Consider the following 18662-nt stretch of genomic DNA (forward strand, 5'->3'; position numbering starts at 1 on the left):
ACGACGCCTGTGTGTACATCATACAGTACGCGCACCTGATACAGTATGCAGTACTACTAGTGCTCTAATAAAATCCTTTGTGGTTATGTCTGACTGTAAACAAATTAGGATTACGATATGCCACTCTCCAGGATGGTGGCCCCTTCATACCGTGCACGGATGCTTCTTCAGGTTTGTATGACTGTTGAGAAACCTTCCTTTTTTATAAACAAAGGTGAGAGGAAGTGGCACTGTGGCTCAAGGGGTAGGGAGGGAGCCTTGAGCTGAAGAGCTTGGGGACAACACCCAGGCCCAGAGTTCAAGTCCTACAACTGACCAAAAAAAAAAAAAAAAAACGTGAGAGACTTGGGGCCAGAAGCATGGCCTAGTGGTAGAGTGCTTTCCTGGCATGCACAAAACCTTGGGTTCAATTCCTTGGTACCACATACACAGAAAAAGCCAGAAGAAATAGAGTGCTAGTCTTTAGCAAAAATAGCCCAAGAGGGCAGGGAGTTTGGCCTAATGGTAGAACGCTTGCCTAGCATGCATGAGAACCCTGGTCTGATTCCTTGGTACCACATACATAGAAAAAGCCGGAAATGATGCTGTGGCTTAAGTAATGGAGCTCTAGCCTTGAGAAAGCCCAAGGACAGTGTCTAGGCCCTAAATTTAAGCACCAAACTTGGCAAAAGAAAGAAAGGAGGGGCGGGAGGGACCTCCTGTGACTATAACTTGCTCTCTGCCGTTTCATCATTATGTCACTGAAAGCACTTTCCAAGTTTTTTGTGTGTTAGTTTTGGGTTGCCTTTAGTTTTCCTTTTGAGTTCTTCTTGTCTCTCATTGCATATTTGGGAATTTCAGTTGAATCAAATCTAGAAATGAAATCACCAGGTTCAAAGGACTTGCCTAGTTAACACCTTAACAATGCTTCTTCTTTAAAAACAACAACAACAACAACAACAGTGTTTCCCCACCTATTTCAAATGGGAGCCTGTGGGTGAGCTTTGTGGAAGAGAAGGCTGGGTGGCCTGTTTGGAGGTGTGTCTTCTGACTGAGAGGCTCATAAAGGAGGAGGTTAGGCCGCATGCCAGGGTCAGGCCCGGGGAACAGGGACTGCCTGGAGCTCTGGGTCCCAAAAGACCTTGCCGAGATTCCTCAGCTCCTGCACCCTGCCTCGTCCTGCCTCAGGACATTCAACCGGTTAACGTGAATCTCTAGTGTCTTGCGTTTGTCAAGAGCACCTTTGAGAAATGTGAATTTCACAAGTAGTCTCCACATGCCCAATTATCTAAGAGTCCCAGGATGGCTCTTTCACTTCAGAGCAAAATCCACGATGAGCCTTTTCACATTTCATTTTTGAAAAACCCAGGGCAGGTCATCTTCATGACTGATATACTGTAAGCATGGTTTGTTTTTTGTGGGTTTTGGGAGGGAGCGGGGAAGAGGCTGAGACAGGGTCTCATGAGTACCCTGGGCTGGCCTAGAATTTAGGATCCTCCTGCCTCACCCTCTGCAGTGCTGAGACTCCAGGTATGTGCCACCAATCCAGGAAGAGGAATTCATTTAAACACACACACACACACACACACACACACACACACACACACACACACACACCCCTTTTCTGAATGTACATGTTTGTGAAAGGAAGTGTGGCTCAGGGGTGTGATTCAAACAAAGCAGGGGGGGTGGGGCCTGCAATGCCCGTCTCCCCATCCATCCTCTTCCTGCCCACCTGTGGCAATCAGTGCAGATCCCCGAGGGGGCTGTGGGTGCAGCTCAGGTAGACTTCCGCGCATTTGTAACAAAGAAGCCATACCTGCCTTACTCAAAGTACTCTTGAGACACAAAATCAGAGAAGACATTTTTGAATAGCTCAGTTAAAAGAAAAAAAAATACTGCAAGAAAATGATTTAATTCTATAGACCATAGACTTTCCCACCCTAATCACATCTGCAGAATAAATTATTTCATTCTCTACCTGTTTTGTGGGTATGACTAATTCCTGGCGGGTGAGAGACTTAGGAACCCTGACTGATAAGAATTTTCATTCAAAACATGATCCTTCGGGGTGGTCCACATGACACATTTGTGTATGGCTGCATGTGTGAGAGTATATGCATATGTCTATTTGGGGTGCATGCCTCCTGTTTCCTTAAGAAGCAGAGGTCATGTGGGGTGTGGGGTAGGAGGGCTGGCCCCTAACTCCCTCCAATCCCACTCTGGGTCTGCAGCTCCTCTGCTGTCAGAGCCGCTGGTCCTCCTGAGCGCGGGTCGGCTTCCGGGCCACCTGGGACCGCCTCCACCAAGACCTGGAGAACTGATTTCAATATTTCCTCTCCTCCTGGTAAAATATTTATTGAAACTGCGCAGAGCAAGCAGTCCTGCTCTGCTTCAGAAACTGTTTGCCTGTAAACACGCTGACCTGGGCTGGGGGAGCAGAGCGAGAGGAGCGAGACCCTCGCCCCTGTACATTTGGGCTGTGGGTCCCAGGGAGGGAGCGAGCCCATGGAGCCTGCCACAGCACCTCGGTGGATGCAGCCGGCAGAGAAGCCAACTCCAAAAGACACTCATCGAAAAGGAGGACTAGGAAAATAGCCCAGCTCCCCAGGCTAGGGACAGATTTTGATTGGTGCATGTCTTCGTGTCGTCCTCTTTGGGAAGAAGACATCCTTAACCTACAATGATGAACTAAGTGGGAATGGTTAAGAGTGGAGGACATGACGTCACACTGCCACTGATCGTTTTTCCCTCCCACCAGCTCCTAAATGAGAAAGTAGGGCTGTGCAGAAGGCAGGGAAGATTCCAGAAGCAGCACTGCTTCTGTGCACTCACCATTGACGAGGCCGTATTTCTGGGCCAGGAGGGCGGCCTGCAAGCTCTTCCCGCTGCCCACGGCCCCACACAGCAGCACCCTGGGCGTGAACGGGGCATTGGTTCGGTGATTGGTTTGGACATAGGTCAGTGCTAGAAAAAAGAAGAGAACATGAAAATAAACCACCCAGGATGAAACGCAGAGGAAGACTGTTCACACTGCTACCTCTGCTTTGCCTCTTTCATGGCCATATGATCTTGCTCTTTTATACAACTGTGGATATCCTCTACATAGCTGACCCTCAGCCCAGAGCGAAGCAGTAGGGAAGGAATCACACACTGGGCCAGGGCTGTGACCTCTACAGACGCCCCGCTCTGAGCTCCGCCCTGGAGTTGCTCCTCAGCTGGGTGTATGGGGGCCGCTGGTTCAGAGGTTCCCAAACTGCCTCTAGGCTGAGCCTCTAACCCTGAAGCAGGCTGGCCTGCTAAGGGAGGGTGCTTCTAAAGTAGTTGTGAATTGATGGACATTATAGTGACATGACTTTGTTGGAAGTCTCCAAAAAGAAATAGGGCCACATGGCCTTGGCCTGGGATGTGAAATGGGGCCCAGAGACAGACCAGCAGTGTGGGGTGCCGGGCACCCAGAAGACACAGGAAAAAGCCAGTGCTCAACCACCTGCCACACCATGGAGCACAGGGGGAGCCATGGAAACAGCTTTACCAGCACCTGCACTGGAGCACTGCCCTGGAACTGGCCAGAAACTCATGCCAGCCCTCAGACCAGCCTCTAACAGAGACTCTCTTCCTTGGGCTTCACTTCCTGCCTAGGCCCTAAGCCCTAGGTCATCCTCCATGCTGCCAGCCCAGGGAGGATTCTGTCAATTGGCCTTTACCAATTTCTTGGGCAAAGGTCAGGGCCATCAAACCTTCTCAGGCTCGCACTCAGGCCTTTGGGACCAGGTGGAGTTCTGTGGCAGGGCATCTGTGCGTTGAAGGGTATTGAGATGACCCCGGCCTCCATCCTCTAGCTGCCAGTAGTACAGCAAGAAAAATGTTTCCGACCCTGGCCAGCGCCCTCCCTTTGGCCGTGGAGCTGGGGTGAGATTCATTCTTTATGCAAATGCCCAACGTGGGAATCTGCAGCATTCTTTCACTGAATGGATCCTGAGTGGGACTGCAGCCCCTTCTTTCTCGAATTGAATGGATCGGTAAGTTCAAGCTGACAGCCACCAAGACTGCACCAGTATCATCACCACGGCTAGGCTGAATCAACTGCTAAGCCATGTACTCAGGAGGTGGTGACTGACCCACAAGCCCATGTGGGAAGAATAATTCCTGTTCCATCTCACAGATGAGAGCGTGAGGCTTAGAGACGTGGTGGTGCTGGGTATTTTTCCATTCTCACTGCCACTGCCCACCCAAGAGCCTGAAGCAAGACCTACAAGAGAACTTCCATATCCACTGCCTCTGACAAGCACACACTCCTAGCAAGACAGCCTGCTTACAAATGATGCTTAATTTACAGTAAATAACTAAGTTAATTAGAAGTAATGATCCCCCAGACAGTCTCAGCCTCTAATTATTATTTTTAGAAATATGTGGTTGCTAGATGCACTACAGAGAGATTAAAAAAACAACACAGAGAGAATTTTGCATTCCCGTTTTCAATTTATTGCTCCACATTATTAATTAATAATAATTAATATTCAGATACTCGCATTTTTATTTACAATTCCAGGCATGAATTCTTTATGAACAATCATATGAACTTTTAAATTTAATTAAGTAATTTGGAAGTAATTAATGTGTAAAGTTGGGAATCATGGCAGAAGATAAATGTGGTGGCTGTTTATCTTGAGAGCGCAGTGTTTGCCTGTAAAGACCCTTCTGAGATGTAGACGCTGGAAAATTAGAGGGCCATTGAGGCCTGGTATTTTTAAGGCAATGTTGTTTTCTAGATACTTGCCTGCTGGGAGCCCTCTGCAGCGTATGAGACAGGAGAGGGTGGCAGAGGGTCGCCAGGAATGGCTGTGAGGACCTCCAACCATCTCCATGAAAACTTCTTTTTAGAGACAGGGTCTCCTTAGATAGCCCATGCTGGCCTCAAGTTTGCTTTCCTTCTGAGTCTACCTCTAAAGTACCGGAATTACAGGCATGACCCATCACACCTGGCTGATAATGAAACCCTCTTAACTGTCCTTGATGTCATTTTATTGTGCCAAAACAGACTAAATGTTTCATTTACCTGGTGATGGATGGAAGGAGGTACCTGAATTTTTTTTCCAGTCCTGGGCTTTAGCTCAGGGCCTGAGCACTGTCCTTGGACTTTCCTAAGGCTAGAGCTCTATCACTTGAGCCTCAGCACCACTTCTGGCTTTTTCTATGTATGTGGTACCGAGGAATTGAACCCGGGTCTTTGTGCATGCTACGCAAGCACTCTACCACTAGGCCAAACTCCTGGCCCGATACGTGGATTTTTGAGACAGCGGGCCTTTACAGAGTTCTAGATCACTCCTTGAGGATAGACTTATTCTGCCTCCCCTGCCTTTTAGGACAGGATGTTGAACAACAGTGCAGCAGTGACGTCAAACCCACAGTGAGCCCCTCCCTGTGCCAGTCACAGACTGAGCAGTGAGTATGGGAGTCGGAGACATGTCATCTGGCCCCTTCAGAGATGACTGCTGCCATTCCTACTTAGGGCCCATCTGTGACTGGACCCCTGGGATCCCAGGCACATCCTGGCTACTGACAGTGCTAGTGTGTGGGATGCTGGGATGCGGAGGGGAGACTCAGGGTGAGCCTGGCCCTTGAGCCAGGTTGGGGACAGGGCTACTTGCTGTGTTTACCCTGGTAGAAGACATCCACACATGGCTGGTCTGCGCTGATGGACTTCAGGATTTTGGGATAAGACGGGAGGATCCTGGCAATGTTCCTGTGATAGTCCAGAAGCTTCTGTGCCGTCTCCAACTCTGAGATGCCTTTCGGCTCAATCAGGCGGTTCTGGACTTCAGGTTCAGAGGGCCAATCAAAGGTCGTGTGATAGATCTCTGCCGAGAGAGAGAGAGAGAGAGAGAGAGAGAGAGAGAGAGAGAGAGAGAGAGAGAGAGAGAGAGAGAGAGAGAGAGAGAGAGGAGTGAGACTCCCTACCATGGATGGCGGTGGGCACATAAATCTGGCCAGAGCGGCTACTGCCCCCGTGCTGCAGCCTGTCAGTTGCCATGGTGCCACTGATTGCAACAGGCCTGGGTTGCAGTGGGTCAGTTCTGAGCCAGTTCCTACTACACACATAGCATGCTAGCTACCACCACACAGTCACTAGAAACAGCAACAACCTGCGATGACCCAGCCCAGGGCTATGGGCCCTGTGAACTCTCAAGTAGACTCCCGGAGGGGCTTTAGATGGAAATCTGGGCACACAGGAGGCCTTGTGTTTTCATTCCCCAGGCCAGAGGAGGAAAACCAGAAAGGGGTGGAGCCAGGAGGCCACAAGCCCAGGTCTACAAAGGCCACTCCCCACCTCCTTGTGGCCCCAGGCCCAGCACTTAGCTGGGCCCCTTTCCTCGGCACCCGTCAGTTCTCTTCTGGAGGCCGCAGAAGGCAGTTTTCCGGGAGGTGGGGCACACTGAGGCCTGAGCCAGGGGTGGGCTTGTAGCTTTATGCCCTATGGCCTAATCTGCATGTGAGCCTGGTGCTGGCCGGGCACGGCCCCTCCTTTCACTCACTGCCTCTGTGTCCTCATATGCTGCACCTCGTGTTCCCCGCATGTTCTGGCTCAGAGGCGGACTCTGCCTGTGTGGCCTTCCTTTGTACTCAGTGCTTAGTGCCCTGCAGGGCAAAACTGTGTGCTTCAGAAATCAGGGAGCTGGTGTGGGGGCAGCCATACCTCCCGTGTAGGGGTCAATCCTCTTCCCCAAGTTCCTCTCAATCAGGACGGTGTCTGGGGCATTCAGCACAACTGTGAAGGAAACAGAGGCAGGGGTGCCAGCCACATATGCAGCCGTGGACTCCTGCTGCATAACGACATGAAGACGACCACCGCCTCCTGCAACTCCTCAGAGACACGGCTTCTCGGCACCACACTAAGAAAACGTTCTCCGAGGACCTGCTAATACTTCCTCCATCATACATGACATGGAGACAAACATCTCTCCACATTTGCTTGGCTACATTTCCAGCTTTTTTCCTAAAGATTCAGATTTTAGAGACCGGGACAACCACAAGCCTGAAATGCATTCAGCTTTGGATTCAACATGACATTTTCCTCCTGTGTCACAGGCCCCTCAAACCCTTCTGTGGGCGTGGTGGGGCTCAGGCTGGGGGTTGGGAGCCTGTAACAAAGAACAGGCACCTACACTGGGGACAGGGCAAGGCCCTCCCTCCTGGATCAGCCTCGGTAGGGGCCCTGGGTACTCACTGACGTGCCTGGGTGCGAACCCCAGGGTCTGGATCATTAGTACCTGCTCCCGCGTCTCTGGGATACCATCCAGGATCCAGCCCTAGAGAGGAGGTTTCGAGAGGCACTTACCTTTTGAAAGTTTGGGAAATCAATTACTGCAGTCCAGGCAGCAATGGTTTCTCTGCCCCCCCCCCCCAAAAAAATGTCTATTCATGCCAATATGTGAGCTTCTAGGAGTTTCAGCTTTTTATTTATTCACAGAGCTCTTTACATATTAAGGCCCATTTGAGCAAACTATCCAAGGCAAGCATTACTGCCAATATTTTCTGAGGTTTGTCTGTGACATTTTAATCTGGTATATAGAGTTCTTTGTGATATATGGGTTTCCAGCTAAGCAATCACTGCTTTGCCTCTTTGGATTTTGGTATTCAAAAATATAGAAAAAAAAAGGTTTGCCATGCCTAAGCCCATAAATATTCACTTGCATTTATACTGTGTTCTCTGTTGGTACTCTTCATACTTCAATACTGAACAGAACTGCATCTCTTCTTTTGTGATCCCATGAAGAGATGATCTAAATTGTTTGCTCATGACTCCCCAGCTGGCCCAGCCCATCTATGACACAGCCTTTCTCTCACATGTCTCTTGGTTCAGGCCTCTTTCAGCCTATAGATTATTAAACTATTTGTATTTAACCTTTTAAATCACTGCTTGATAATTTATTGCTATAACTAATAGAATATGCTCCCCCTGTCTTTTTTTTCTTAAGCATCATGAAATACTTTGTCAGGTTCCAAAGTGGAAATGCTCCAAGGGTTTTGGAATGACATAGTACATGGATTAATTCATGAAGAAGTGACACTTCCCCGGTATCAAGTTGATGCATTGTTGTGCCATTTGCTTAAGCTATTTTCTTACGTCCCTCAGCCATGTTCATATTAAACAATTTCTGAAGTCCTTTCAAGTCCTGAGTCTACGTGCGCGCACACACTGTAATGCTTTAGACTTCACATCCAGACAAAGTGAGCATTGCAACTGTCAGTAAAACAGCAAATGGCTTCAAGTTCCTCTTACATAGTGAAGGGGACCAGGCAATCTCGAATTGAGGCTGGCAGTTTTTAGTGCTTATAACCCCAAAAGCAGCTCCCCCTTTCAAAAGTCCCCCTCAGTCATTACGAGAACTGGGTTGTTGAGATGGGAGAACTTAGTTGGAAGGTCCCTCAAAATCCGCACCAGATTTTCAGGACCCAGTGGAGATACTGGCAGATGTATCTTTCGTTAGCATTTTTTTTAAGTGCCTGCATTTCTCCACTATTACAGTATATAGGTTGCCACAGCCTCAACTGCTAGCCTTTTTTTTTTTTAAGCTAAAATTTTCAGCTTAAAAAGTGTTGGGGAAAACCAGGTAAACTTTCATTAATTTCTTAAATTATACAGGAAAACACAGCCACTGAACCCTGGTTTCGGGAACTAATGAAGCAAAAGAACAAAAAACAATTTTTTTTTACCATCCTTTTGCTCCCTCAAGTCCTCGTTAGAGCTACCCAAGCGCTAGGCTGCGGCTTTTTTGAGCACAAACATCTACAGATGAGAACGGCTCCATGTGAAGCAGGGCCCAGCTGCTGGTACCAGCTCCCTCCCTCCCAGGCCCAGAAGGAAACCAACGTTTCCTAGGCCTTAGCTAAATTCCTACCTTTTGATTTTTCTCTTCACTTGGAGGGACCTGGGAAATAATCATGAGCCCACTGATTGCCTCTTCTACGACGAGGGACGGGAATGCTGCTTCAAGTCACTTTTTGAATCTGGAAGAAGCCTGAAGCTCATCTTTGCTCAGCACCGAGAAAGACCTCTTCTTTTAATATTGCATTACCGAGCAATCATTATCATCTCGCCCATAAATTTGCAGTGGATATATATCAGCACGTGGTCCAAAGCTTTTAGAAGTATTCAGAGGAACAGCACTCCCTGACTTCACGCTGGAGAAACCCGGCCTTCCAATTACTGGGAAAAGCGCAGCAAAATGAGTTACGTCTCCCTGATTAGCCAGGCCTTGCTGCTGTCATTCTGTAGGTGAGATTTGGGGGAAAAGGTGGCTGGGGCTCAGAAATGGAGTTCAGGCCACCAGCTCTCCAGGGTTGTTCTAAACTAAGAAATGAGGACCCCAAGGAGCCGGCCCTGTCCCGCGGTGAGGGGGGAGACTCCTCACCCCTGTGCTGGCCTCAGTGGCACACACAGGTGCCCCCTGGGAAGGACAGAGCCTTGGTGGGGGAGCCCCAGGCTTAGTGAGCACTCAAAGGGGCTCTTCTGCCCTAGAGATTTTGTACTGACCAGCTGCAAAATGGGCTGTGCTTTAGGGGAAATGGCTGCTTCAATGGCTGTAGATTTTGGCAAAGCAGGGGTCATCAATCAGGAACTTTCCTCCAGTAACCATCATGAAGACATTCGCCACAACCCTGCCCCACTGGGCTGGTGGGTCCGATGGCCAGGAGGGGCTGGATGCAGAGGTATCCGTCAATCCCTAATTAGAATACATTATCCATCTTCCTGACACTTGAGTGAAATGTCTGTTCCACTCTGGAGCCGCAGCTTTGTTCGGGGCAGGTTAATTGATATTCTGATGCCTTCACTCCCATACCCCCGTGGCTTGGTTCTGTTTTATCACACATCAAAAAGGCCGTATGCTCAGGGCGCTCGGGGCTGAGACGCAGAGCTGGAGGTCTGCACAGCTGCACAGGGCATGCTATCACAGGAGGGACAAGCACGGAGCAGATGTCACAGATGAAAAAGAGGAAAGCAGCGGAGCCAGGCAGCCTAGGGAGCCTGGCGAGGCTCAGCAGAGCGCGGCCTGATGCGGCACCAGCCGTCCGGCTTTGTGCGAATACTGGCCCTCGCTGCCCTCCTGATTGCTATTAAAGCCCAATTAGCAACTGCACGCGGGAGCCTCTGCGGCCCTCTGGGAGGCGGCCCTTTTGATGCCTCGCCTCCTCCCCTCGCCTCCCAATGCCAGAGTCCGTGTTGGGTGCTCCCCGGGGTCTTCCCCTAGCACCACCAGTGATCCCCATTTCTAGCCCCAGCTGTGAACTCCACCAAAGGTGTCCCCAGAGCTGTGTGCGGATTCCATGGCGGGGGGGGGGGGGGAATGGGGGGATTGAGCCAGAGACTTAGATTCCATCCATCCGATTCATGTGGCTCAAAGCTGAAACACAAGAGGCACCAGAGACCCCACATCATCCTAAAGAAGTGGTATGTAGGTTCAACATGCAAAGGAAATATTGGATCAACCAGAAAAGCAATACATCTTCAAAGATCAAGTTTGGGGCACTGACTTTTTTTGTCGGTCATAGGGCTTGAACTCTGAGCCTGGGAGCTGTCCCTGAGCTCTTCAGCTCAAGGCTACCACTTGAGCCACAGCACCACTTCCAGTTTTCTGGTGATTAATTGGAAATGAGTCTCATAAACTTAGTGCCTGGGCTGGCTTTGAACCTTGATCCTCAGATCTCAACCTCCTGAGTAGCTAGGATTCCAGGTGTGAGTCACTATGCCCAGCTGACAGTGATGTTTTCTAAAGCCAATCAATGAGAACAACAAAATGACAGCCACTTGCCCTCCATCACAGGGGGACATCAGACATCTCTATGACCCCAGGGGATGAATACCTGGGACTAGGTGGAACCAATCTCTCCCCGACAATGTGCATATATGTTTATTATATAAAATCAATGTATTTATATACATACATATGTGTATATATAATGCTTTTCCTAAGAGGTAACAGTCATGATAAAATTTGACTTATGAATTAGATATAGTAACAGGCTAATAACAATGACTAATAAGGCGTGACAATATACTATAATAAAAGGGGCAGATGCTGTCTCTCATCTCTCTCTGTCTCTGTCTCTCCCTCTCTCTTTCTGTCTGTCTCTCTCTCTCTTGAGTACCGATAGGTCTTCGTCTGGATATGAGGGGTTTTCCTTCGTCCATCGCCTTTTCACCCAGGGAAGAGCTTTGCAGCTTCTTGCTGGAAGTAGCAGTGGTCTCTCCGGGGCGTTGTTAATGAGAGAGGGACACCCCAGGACACAAGGGTGCAGTGACTGGGGCTGCTCTGTGGTGAGGGCATGCGGTGATGCGCTGGACCCGGGGTGGTTCTCGCCGCAGTGGGTACAGAGCAGGACAAGGTAAGATTTCATGGTGCAGCCTAGAACAGTGTGCAATGTAAGGCTTATATGCATAGCTCTGGAATTTTCCATGTAATACTTGGCCCCGGGTGACCGGAACCACAGAAAGCGAAGCCGAGGAGACGATCATCAGACTTCCCTGGTACTGGCTACTTTGGCTTTTCCAAACACATGAATGGCTTGGCCTACTATACGAGCTCAGGAAGCTGTCACAGTAACTCAGAAGTCCGCTGGGGAGGACTTTCATCCTGAAATCTAATCTTAAAAATGTAGGGCACCTGCCGGCAGGCCGCGTTTGATCCGTGCACAGCAGCAGGACAGCTAACTTCTCAGCTTGTTCCCGGCCTTGACTTCCACCGTGCTGCTAATCTCACTCGCACCCTGAAGCATGGAGGAGCTCCACCCCTGCAGTCAGCCACACTGGTGATGCTGCATGCAGATGAGCAGGTGAGGTTACAAGTCTCCATCTCCAGAGTGTTCCAGGATGGGACTGTCACTGGGGATTATAAAATTTTAAGATGCTGGGTGCGGTGGCTCACACCACATCTAGCTACTCAGGAGGCTGAGATCTGAGGATCAAGGTTCAAAGCCAGCCTGGGAATAAAAGTCTGTGAGACTCTTATCTCTAACCACCAGAAAACTGGAAGTGGCACTGTGGGGTGGGGTGGTAGTATTGAGCTGAAGAGCTCGGACAGCACCCAGGCCCAAAGTTCAAGCCCCAGGACCAACAACAACAACAAAAAAATTAAGGTACTAGAGTTTGACCTTAGGGCCTTGCACTTGCAAGGAAGGCACTCTACTGCCAAGCCATGCCTCCAGCCCTGCTTTTCACTAGTCATCATCATCATCATCAGAGCAGCAGCAGCAGCAGTCCTGGGGCTTGAACTCAGAGCCTTAGGCACTGTTCTTGAGAGCCTCTTTGTTCTTAAGACTAGTGCTCTACCACTTGAGCCACAGCATCACTTCTGGCTCTTTCTGCGTAGTTTATGGGAGATAAAGAGTCTCACAGGCTTTCCTGCCTGCGCTAGCTTGGAACCAGATCTTCAGACCTCAGCCTCCTAAGTAGCTAGGATTACAGCTGAGCTATCAGCACTCAGTGTTATTCCTTATTTTTAAGATAGGATCTTATTTCCTACCTGAGTGTCCCTAGACCTCAGTTCACCTGTTTTAGTAGATGTTGAGATGTAGACAAACACCACTGCATGCAATTCCCCTCTGCTGGAGTGAAATCTTGTGGATTTTTCTTCCCCTGGCTGACCCAATCTTGGCCTCTTCTGTGGCTTGAGCTAACAGGCGTGCACAATCTTGCCAGGACTGGCCAAAAGCATGATTCTTCTGTTCTCAACTAGGGTCACAGGTATGAACCACGACACCTGGATCAACTGGCATTTCATTTGTTCTTAAGTAGCTAATTGACACATCAGATGCCCGTGGGCCCACAGGGGAGACACCATTGCGAGGATGCTGCTGAGATGGCTAGAGAAAAGGCAATTCGCTTTGCAACTTGCACTTCGTTCCCTGGCATTCTGGAGAAAGGGCCACATGCTGATGACCAGAAGGCAACCATTTCCCACAGACATGCTATTGCGTGTACGCTCGTGGTGAAGGTCACACAGCCCACACCCCCTCTAGGAGTGTGACCTTCCGCCCGTCCCTTCTACTCCCAAGCCTCGTGTCTGTTCTCTCCACAATGTAAATAGCAACAGCAGTCTACCCAGGGTTTCTGGGACAATTAAACCAGGGCTACACACAAGCAAACAGCAGTACCACAAAACAAGTAGGCCAGAGTTAACCAGGCTTGTGTGTGTGTGTGTAACAGCATTTTGAAAAAGGTGGTTTATCTTTTTCCACTTACATTTGCAGAGTGCAGCGTACAGCAGCTGTATGAAGGTAGCCTCCACTTAGCAGGGGACACACAGCTGGAAGACAGCTCTTAAGTAGGACTGGAACAGACACACTTCAGTCAAAGTGAGGGGTCTAAACACATGACAACGCCTGCAGCTTCCACTGTGCTCTTGTCTCCAGCCTCTGCTTAACCAGCCGTTACCCCTCTGGACACCTGCTCAGAGCCCTAGCTACCACACACGGGTGGACAATCATCTCTGAGTCCAGAGCTTCATTTAGATGCCCTGGGATGGCTACCATCCCTGCCTCACCATCCTCTCACAGGGCTGACACGGTGCCACAGGCGCCACTCTGGGAGGCTCTGTGGAAGGTCACATGAAACCTCAGCCGATAAAACAAAACAAAACAAAAAAAAACTGGTGCTGTGACATGCAACCATCATTCCAGCCACATAGGAAATTTAAATAGGAGGATCGAGGTTCAAGCCAGCATGGAGAAAAAAAATAGACTCTATTGAGAAAGTAACAAAGGCAAAAAAAAGACTCAAGGGGTAGAGCGCCTATCTAGCAAGCAAAATGCCATGAGTTCGAATCCCAATGCCATCACTGAAAAGACTGAAACACCGAGAGCTTAAGAACAAGAGGATGAGGTGCCAGTTACCCTGCTTCTGCTGGAGGTGACTCTCCTGCTGGCTCCATGTCCCAGCCATTTCCACCACACAGTGCTCTCATCCCTAGGCTCTGAGTCTGCTTGCATTTGCTCATGCTTCCAAGTCTATCTGGATCCATTCTGAGTAACCGTTTCTTGCCCTGGCTGCAATGGGAGGGGTCAGAAGATGTGACCATGCCCACGAAGCATCGCTGGTTTCATCGCTGCCCAGCTTGCAGGCAGGTGGTCCAAGCATTCCTCAACAAGCCCTAGGCCACACCAACCAACCAACCACCGTGGATGGCCTCGACACCGGTATCCAGCAGCCCCCACCCCTGTACGGCGGTACTACCCCGTTCCAGACCTCAGTGGCCTGACCCTTGCCATGCTGCAGGCCAAGTCTTTTTGACTTGCCAACTCTACAGCCAAAATGGGGGAAAGGGGTCTAGAAACCTTACAGTATCTAACTGTGTTACCTGGTACGTCATATAGATGTTTGTTTATTTGAAATAGGAAAGGGAAAGGGGGAAAACAAGACGATAGAGAGGGGTAGAGGGAGAGAAATGGGGACAAAAACATGAGAAGGGGTATCAATGTGTGAGCAGTAATGTACCCTCTATACATAACAATAAAAGAGTCTAGAAACCCTCCAAGTAAAGTGTAAACTCTCAGTTCAACCGTCAAAGGTTGTTCCGTCAACTCCCCTCTGCTTTATGAAATCTCCCAGGTTCTAACAATGTGAGCTAAAGGGAGCAAGTGGGCAAACATCAAGTAGAACTTGTTTTCCATATACTGGACAAGGACAACTCAGATGCTCCTGCAGAACAGGGGGTGCAGCCCTGCTTCCTGGGCTGCACTGGGGTTCTGCAGGCTGGTCAGGGTTTGCATCTGATGAGAGTGCATGGCCCAGGTCCTGTGGGCAAGCGCTGGCACTTCCCGTGTGGCAATCCCCTCTTCTGGCTAGGCACCACTGCAGCCCTCTGTTCTGCCAAATAGGCACTAGTGCCCGGTCTTCCTCATGGGGTAGAAGGGACACACAAACATTTCTTCCTCTTCTCTTTGCCACCTATGTTCAAATCTGTGACTTTCCAGTAAGCTGGTTCTGATGGCACACAGGGCCTGGCTTGGATTCCAGGGCAGGACAGAGGCCCAGCCAGGCAGCCTCTGACTAAGAGCTTTGATGTGGTCCCTGCAGTCCCAGTGCACTGCCCAGCCAACCTCTCCACATCCCTGCTTCCACCCAAACCTCAGTCTCCTCCTTCACGAAAGACTTTAGGTAGAATGGTTTCTGAGACAGCTTTTAAAGATATACCAATAAGGAAAATTGGAATACATACAAAAGACAGGATCATTCTACATTAAGCTCCTACTTAATGTTTTAAAAGTGAACATCCTGGTGGAAAATTCTTTTAACTAGTTGATTAATGGGATAATGAAAAGGAACACAGAGCCAGGCACTAGGGACATGTCTGAAATCCTAGCTACTCAAGAGGCTGAGATCTGAGGATCCCAGTTCAAAGGCAGCCTTGGCAGAAAAGTCTGTGAGAATTTTATCTCCAATAAATTACCCTCTCCATGCTAAAAACCAAAACAAACAGAGAACTAGAAGTGAAGCCCTGGCTCAAGTGATAGAGCACTAGACTTAAGCAAAAGAAACTCGGGGACAGACCCAAGCCTTCAGTTTAAGCCCCAGGACCGGCATACACACAGAAAACAAACCAACAAACAAAAACATGGAAAAACTTCACAGCCTATGCATTAACATCAAATTAGACAAGTTCCCTAAAGCTTGAACCCGGCCCTTCAGGGGGCAGCCGTTAGGCTTGACCAAGGCCAAGTGGAAGACTTGAAAGCACTCCTAATGGAAATACTGTTCTGATGCAAGAAGGGACGTTGCTAACCACTCTCTACAAGTCACATAAAACCAAGGGCACCACTGCCAAGACAGCCTCCCTGAATGGTGCCTACTGCCAAACCTTCCTCAAACCTTTCAATCTGACTGCATACGCCTGCTTGATTCTAAATACCTTCCCGTTCCGAGACCAGTAGCAAATTGGATAGGATTTCATTGCCATGGTGACACAGAACTGGGGAATGAGCCAAATGGCATTCATTCATTCCATAAATATTTACCGAGCATGAGGTCTATGCCAGGTGCCATATGAGAGGCTGCAAGATTCTGCCCCTGACCTCTCAGAACTCAAATTCTTAATTCCAAGTGTGAAAATGCCCAGGAGGAGAGAGGATACTGTGGGCATGAGAGACAGGAACGACAGTGTCCCTGGGGAGGGGTTGAGGCCTTCCTGAAGAAACGAGTGTGAGCAGAGGCTGGGGAAGAACAGGTTGTCTGACTAAGAAGGCAGGCTGGTTGGGGCAGTGAAAAGGGAATTGTGAATTGGGGTCATAGTGTTGCATAAGAAGCTCAATGGCTTAACACACCCACATGGTATACCTTGGTTTCTGGGGGTCAGAACTTGGCTCCACAAGGAGGTGAGCAAGTGTTGGGTGGCAGAGTTCTCATCTGGAGGTTCCACTGTGCTCCCTCAGGCTGTGGGATGGGAGGGCTCTGGCTTCTTGGTGGCAGGAGACTGCCTGGTTCCTACAGATCACCACAGGGGCTTCTCCCTGTGGCAGCTTCTTTGTCTGCCAGCAAGAGCTCTCTCTCCTGTCTACCATGACATAACTGTTCATGTAGCAAAACCACGGGGGGTGGGGGGAACAACTCCTGACCTTTGCACTCCAGGGAAAGGGGCTCCACAAAGCTCATATACCAGAAGGCAGGAAGTCAGTGGGTGGCACCTCAGGAGATGTCTGCTACTATGTACTTGGGGGCTAAAGTACAGGCAGGGGTCAAGCTGGAAGAGAGAAGAGTTCGGGCAGGGGGCAGTTGAGAGGGCAGAGGGATGGAGATAGGCCCAGAAAGCCCCAGGCCCTAGGAGGCACTAAGGCTATACGCCAGGGGAACAGGAACCAGGCATGGTGGAGTACACTTGTAATTCTAACTACTCAGGAGGAGATGCAGTGTACCTGAGACCAGCTCAGGTAAGAAAGAAATTAGCAACTTATAATAAGCCTGGCATTAAAGATTGGGCCTATGGTTCCAGCTATGCATAAGCATAAATAGCAGAAGCTAGTAAAATTCAGTCTGGCAAATATGAAAAATCCAATTTAAAATAGTGATAAGTACACACACACACACACACACACACACACACACACACACACAAACCTAGGGGTTGGGTGTCAGTGGTTTACACGGGTAATTCTGGCTACCCACCAAAATGACAGAACTAGCTCAAAGGGCAGAGTATTAACCTTGAGTGAAAAAGCTAAGGGACAGGGCGGCAGTGTAGCCTAGTGGTAGAGTGCTCACCTTGCATGCACAAAGCCCTGGGTTCAATTCCTTAGTACCACATACACAGAAAAGGCTGGAAGTGGCACTGTGGCTCAAGTGGCAGAGCACTAGCCTTGAACAAAAGGTGTCCAAGGACAGTGACAGGCCCTGAGTTCAAGCCTGACTGGCAAAAAAAAAAAAAAAAAGAAAAGCTAAAGGATAATGCCAAAGCACTGAGTTCAAGATTCAGTACCTGAACACAAAAAAATATCTGGGGTCATGGCTCAAGTGGTAGAGAACCTGCATAACAAATGCAGGGGTCCAAGTTCAAACTCCAGTACTAGAAAAAAATGGGGAGTGGAGGAGCATTTGAGGGTTTTGCTGTTCTTTGTTTATGTGCCTCTCCTAGGGCTTCCATTCAGGGCCTAAGTGCTGTCTCTGAGCTTTTTTGATCAAGAGGTAGAGTCTCAGAGACGTTCCTGCCCAGGCTGGCTTTGAACTGCCCTCCTCAGATATCAACCTCCTGAGTAGCAAGGATGACAGATGTGAGCTACCAGCTTCATATTTGTTTTAAAAGAAAGGTGAGGTCTGCAGTACCTTTTGAATCCAGAGCCATATGAATGGATATATTGTAGAAATAAATGATAGAGTAGTTCTTACTTCCTGCATGGGAAGCAAGAAAGTTCCTCTTCTCCTTATCTCCTTCTCTCAACTCTATTATATATTAAAATAAACCTTTGCAAAAAAAATACTAAAAAAAAGAAAAAGGAAGAATGAAAAAAATTCACTCATACTTTTAAATCCACATTTTTAGTGTTAATAGGAGGAAAAAATAGGGGAAAAAAAGCCCTGTAACTGCAGGCAGATAGATTAGACGCCAATTCAAGAAAAGAGAAGCCTGGTGTGGTGGCTCATACCTATAATCCTAGCTACTCAGGAGGCTGTGATCTGAGGATCAGGGTTCAAAGCCAGCCAGGGCACAAAAGCACCTGAGACTCTTCTCTCCAATTAACCTCTAGAAAAACGGGAAGTGGAGCTTGGCTCGAGTGTAAGGGTGGTAGCCTTGAGCTAAGAGCTCAAGAACAACGCCCAAGCCCAGGGCTAGGGCAGTAGCCTTGAGCTGAAGAGTCCAATGACCCACAAAGAAAAAAAAAGAAAAAAGAGATTCTCAGTAACTGAAATAAATGGAACACAGACAGAGATTTTCGTTAATATAAAATCGAGAAACTCAACTGGGTGCCAGTGGCTCACTGAGTCAAAAAGCTCAGGGGCATTGCCCAGGCCCAAGTCAAACCCCACCATAAAGAGAGGGGTGGGAAGGGGGGAAACCTCTCTGGTGTTGATCCTTTCCATGCAAGTTTCCAGAAATCTCCTATTTCTTGTGTAGGTGGGGAGCAGTGGGGGTGGGGAGAGATTGAACTCAGGGCCTCAGAACCTTACTCTCTTACTCAGGACTGGCACACCACCA

General features: G+C 49.0%; 1 protein-coding gene across 6 annotated transcripts in view; it reads right to left on the bottom strand.

The window, feature by feature from the left end:
• The window catches only part of Ak8 (adenylate kinase 8), a 97402-nt gene that overhangs the window by 56264 nt on the left and 22476 nt on the right, over window positions 1–18662 (bottom strand). For all 6 annotated transcript variants that reach the window (XM_090330866.1, XM_090330868.1, XM_090330865.1 and 3 more), the window contains exons 6-9: window positions 7208–7289; window positions 6677–6748; window positions 5640–5840; window positions 2815–2946 (exon numbers count right to left, since the gene is read on the bottom strand). In XM_090330866.1, the coding sequence (XP_090186992.1) occupies window positions 2815–2946; window positions 5640–5840; window positions 6677–6748; window positions 7208–7289 (487 nt within the window). The remainder of the gene's footprint in view (window positions 1–2814; window positions 2947–5639; window positions 5841–6676; window positions 6749–7207; window positions 7290–18662) is intronic.

This window comes from Megascapheus bottae, chromosome 3 (genome assembly GCF_031878675.1).
Source record: "Megascapheus bottae isolate mThoBot1 chromosome 3, mThoBot2.hap1, whole genome shotgun sequence".
Classification (NCBI taxonomy): domain Eukaryota; kingdom Metazoa; phylum Chordata; class Mammalia; order Rodentia; family Geomyidae; genus Megascapheus; species Megascapheus bottae.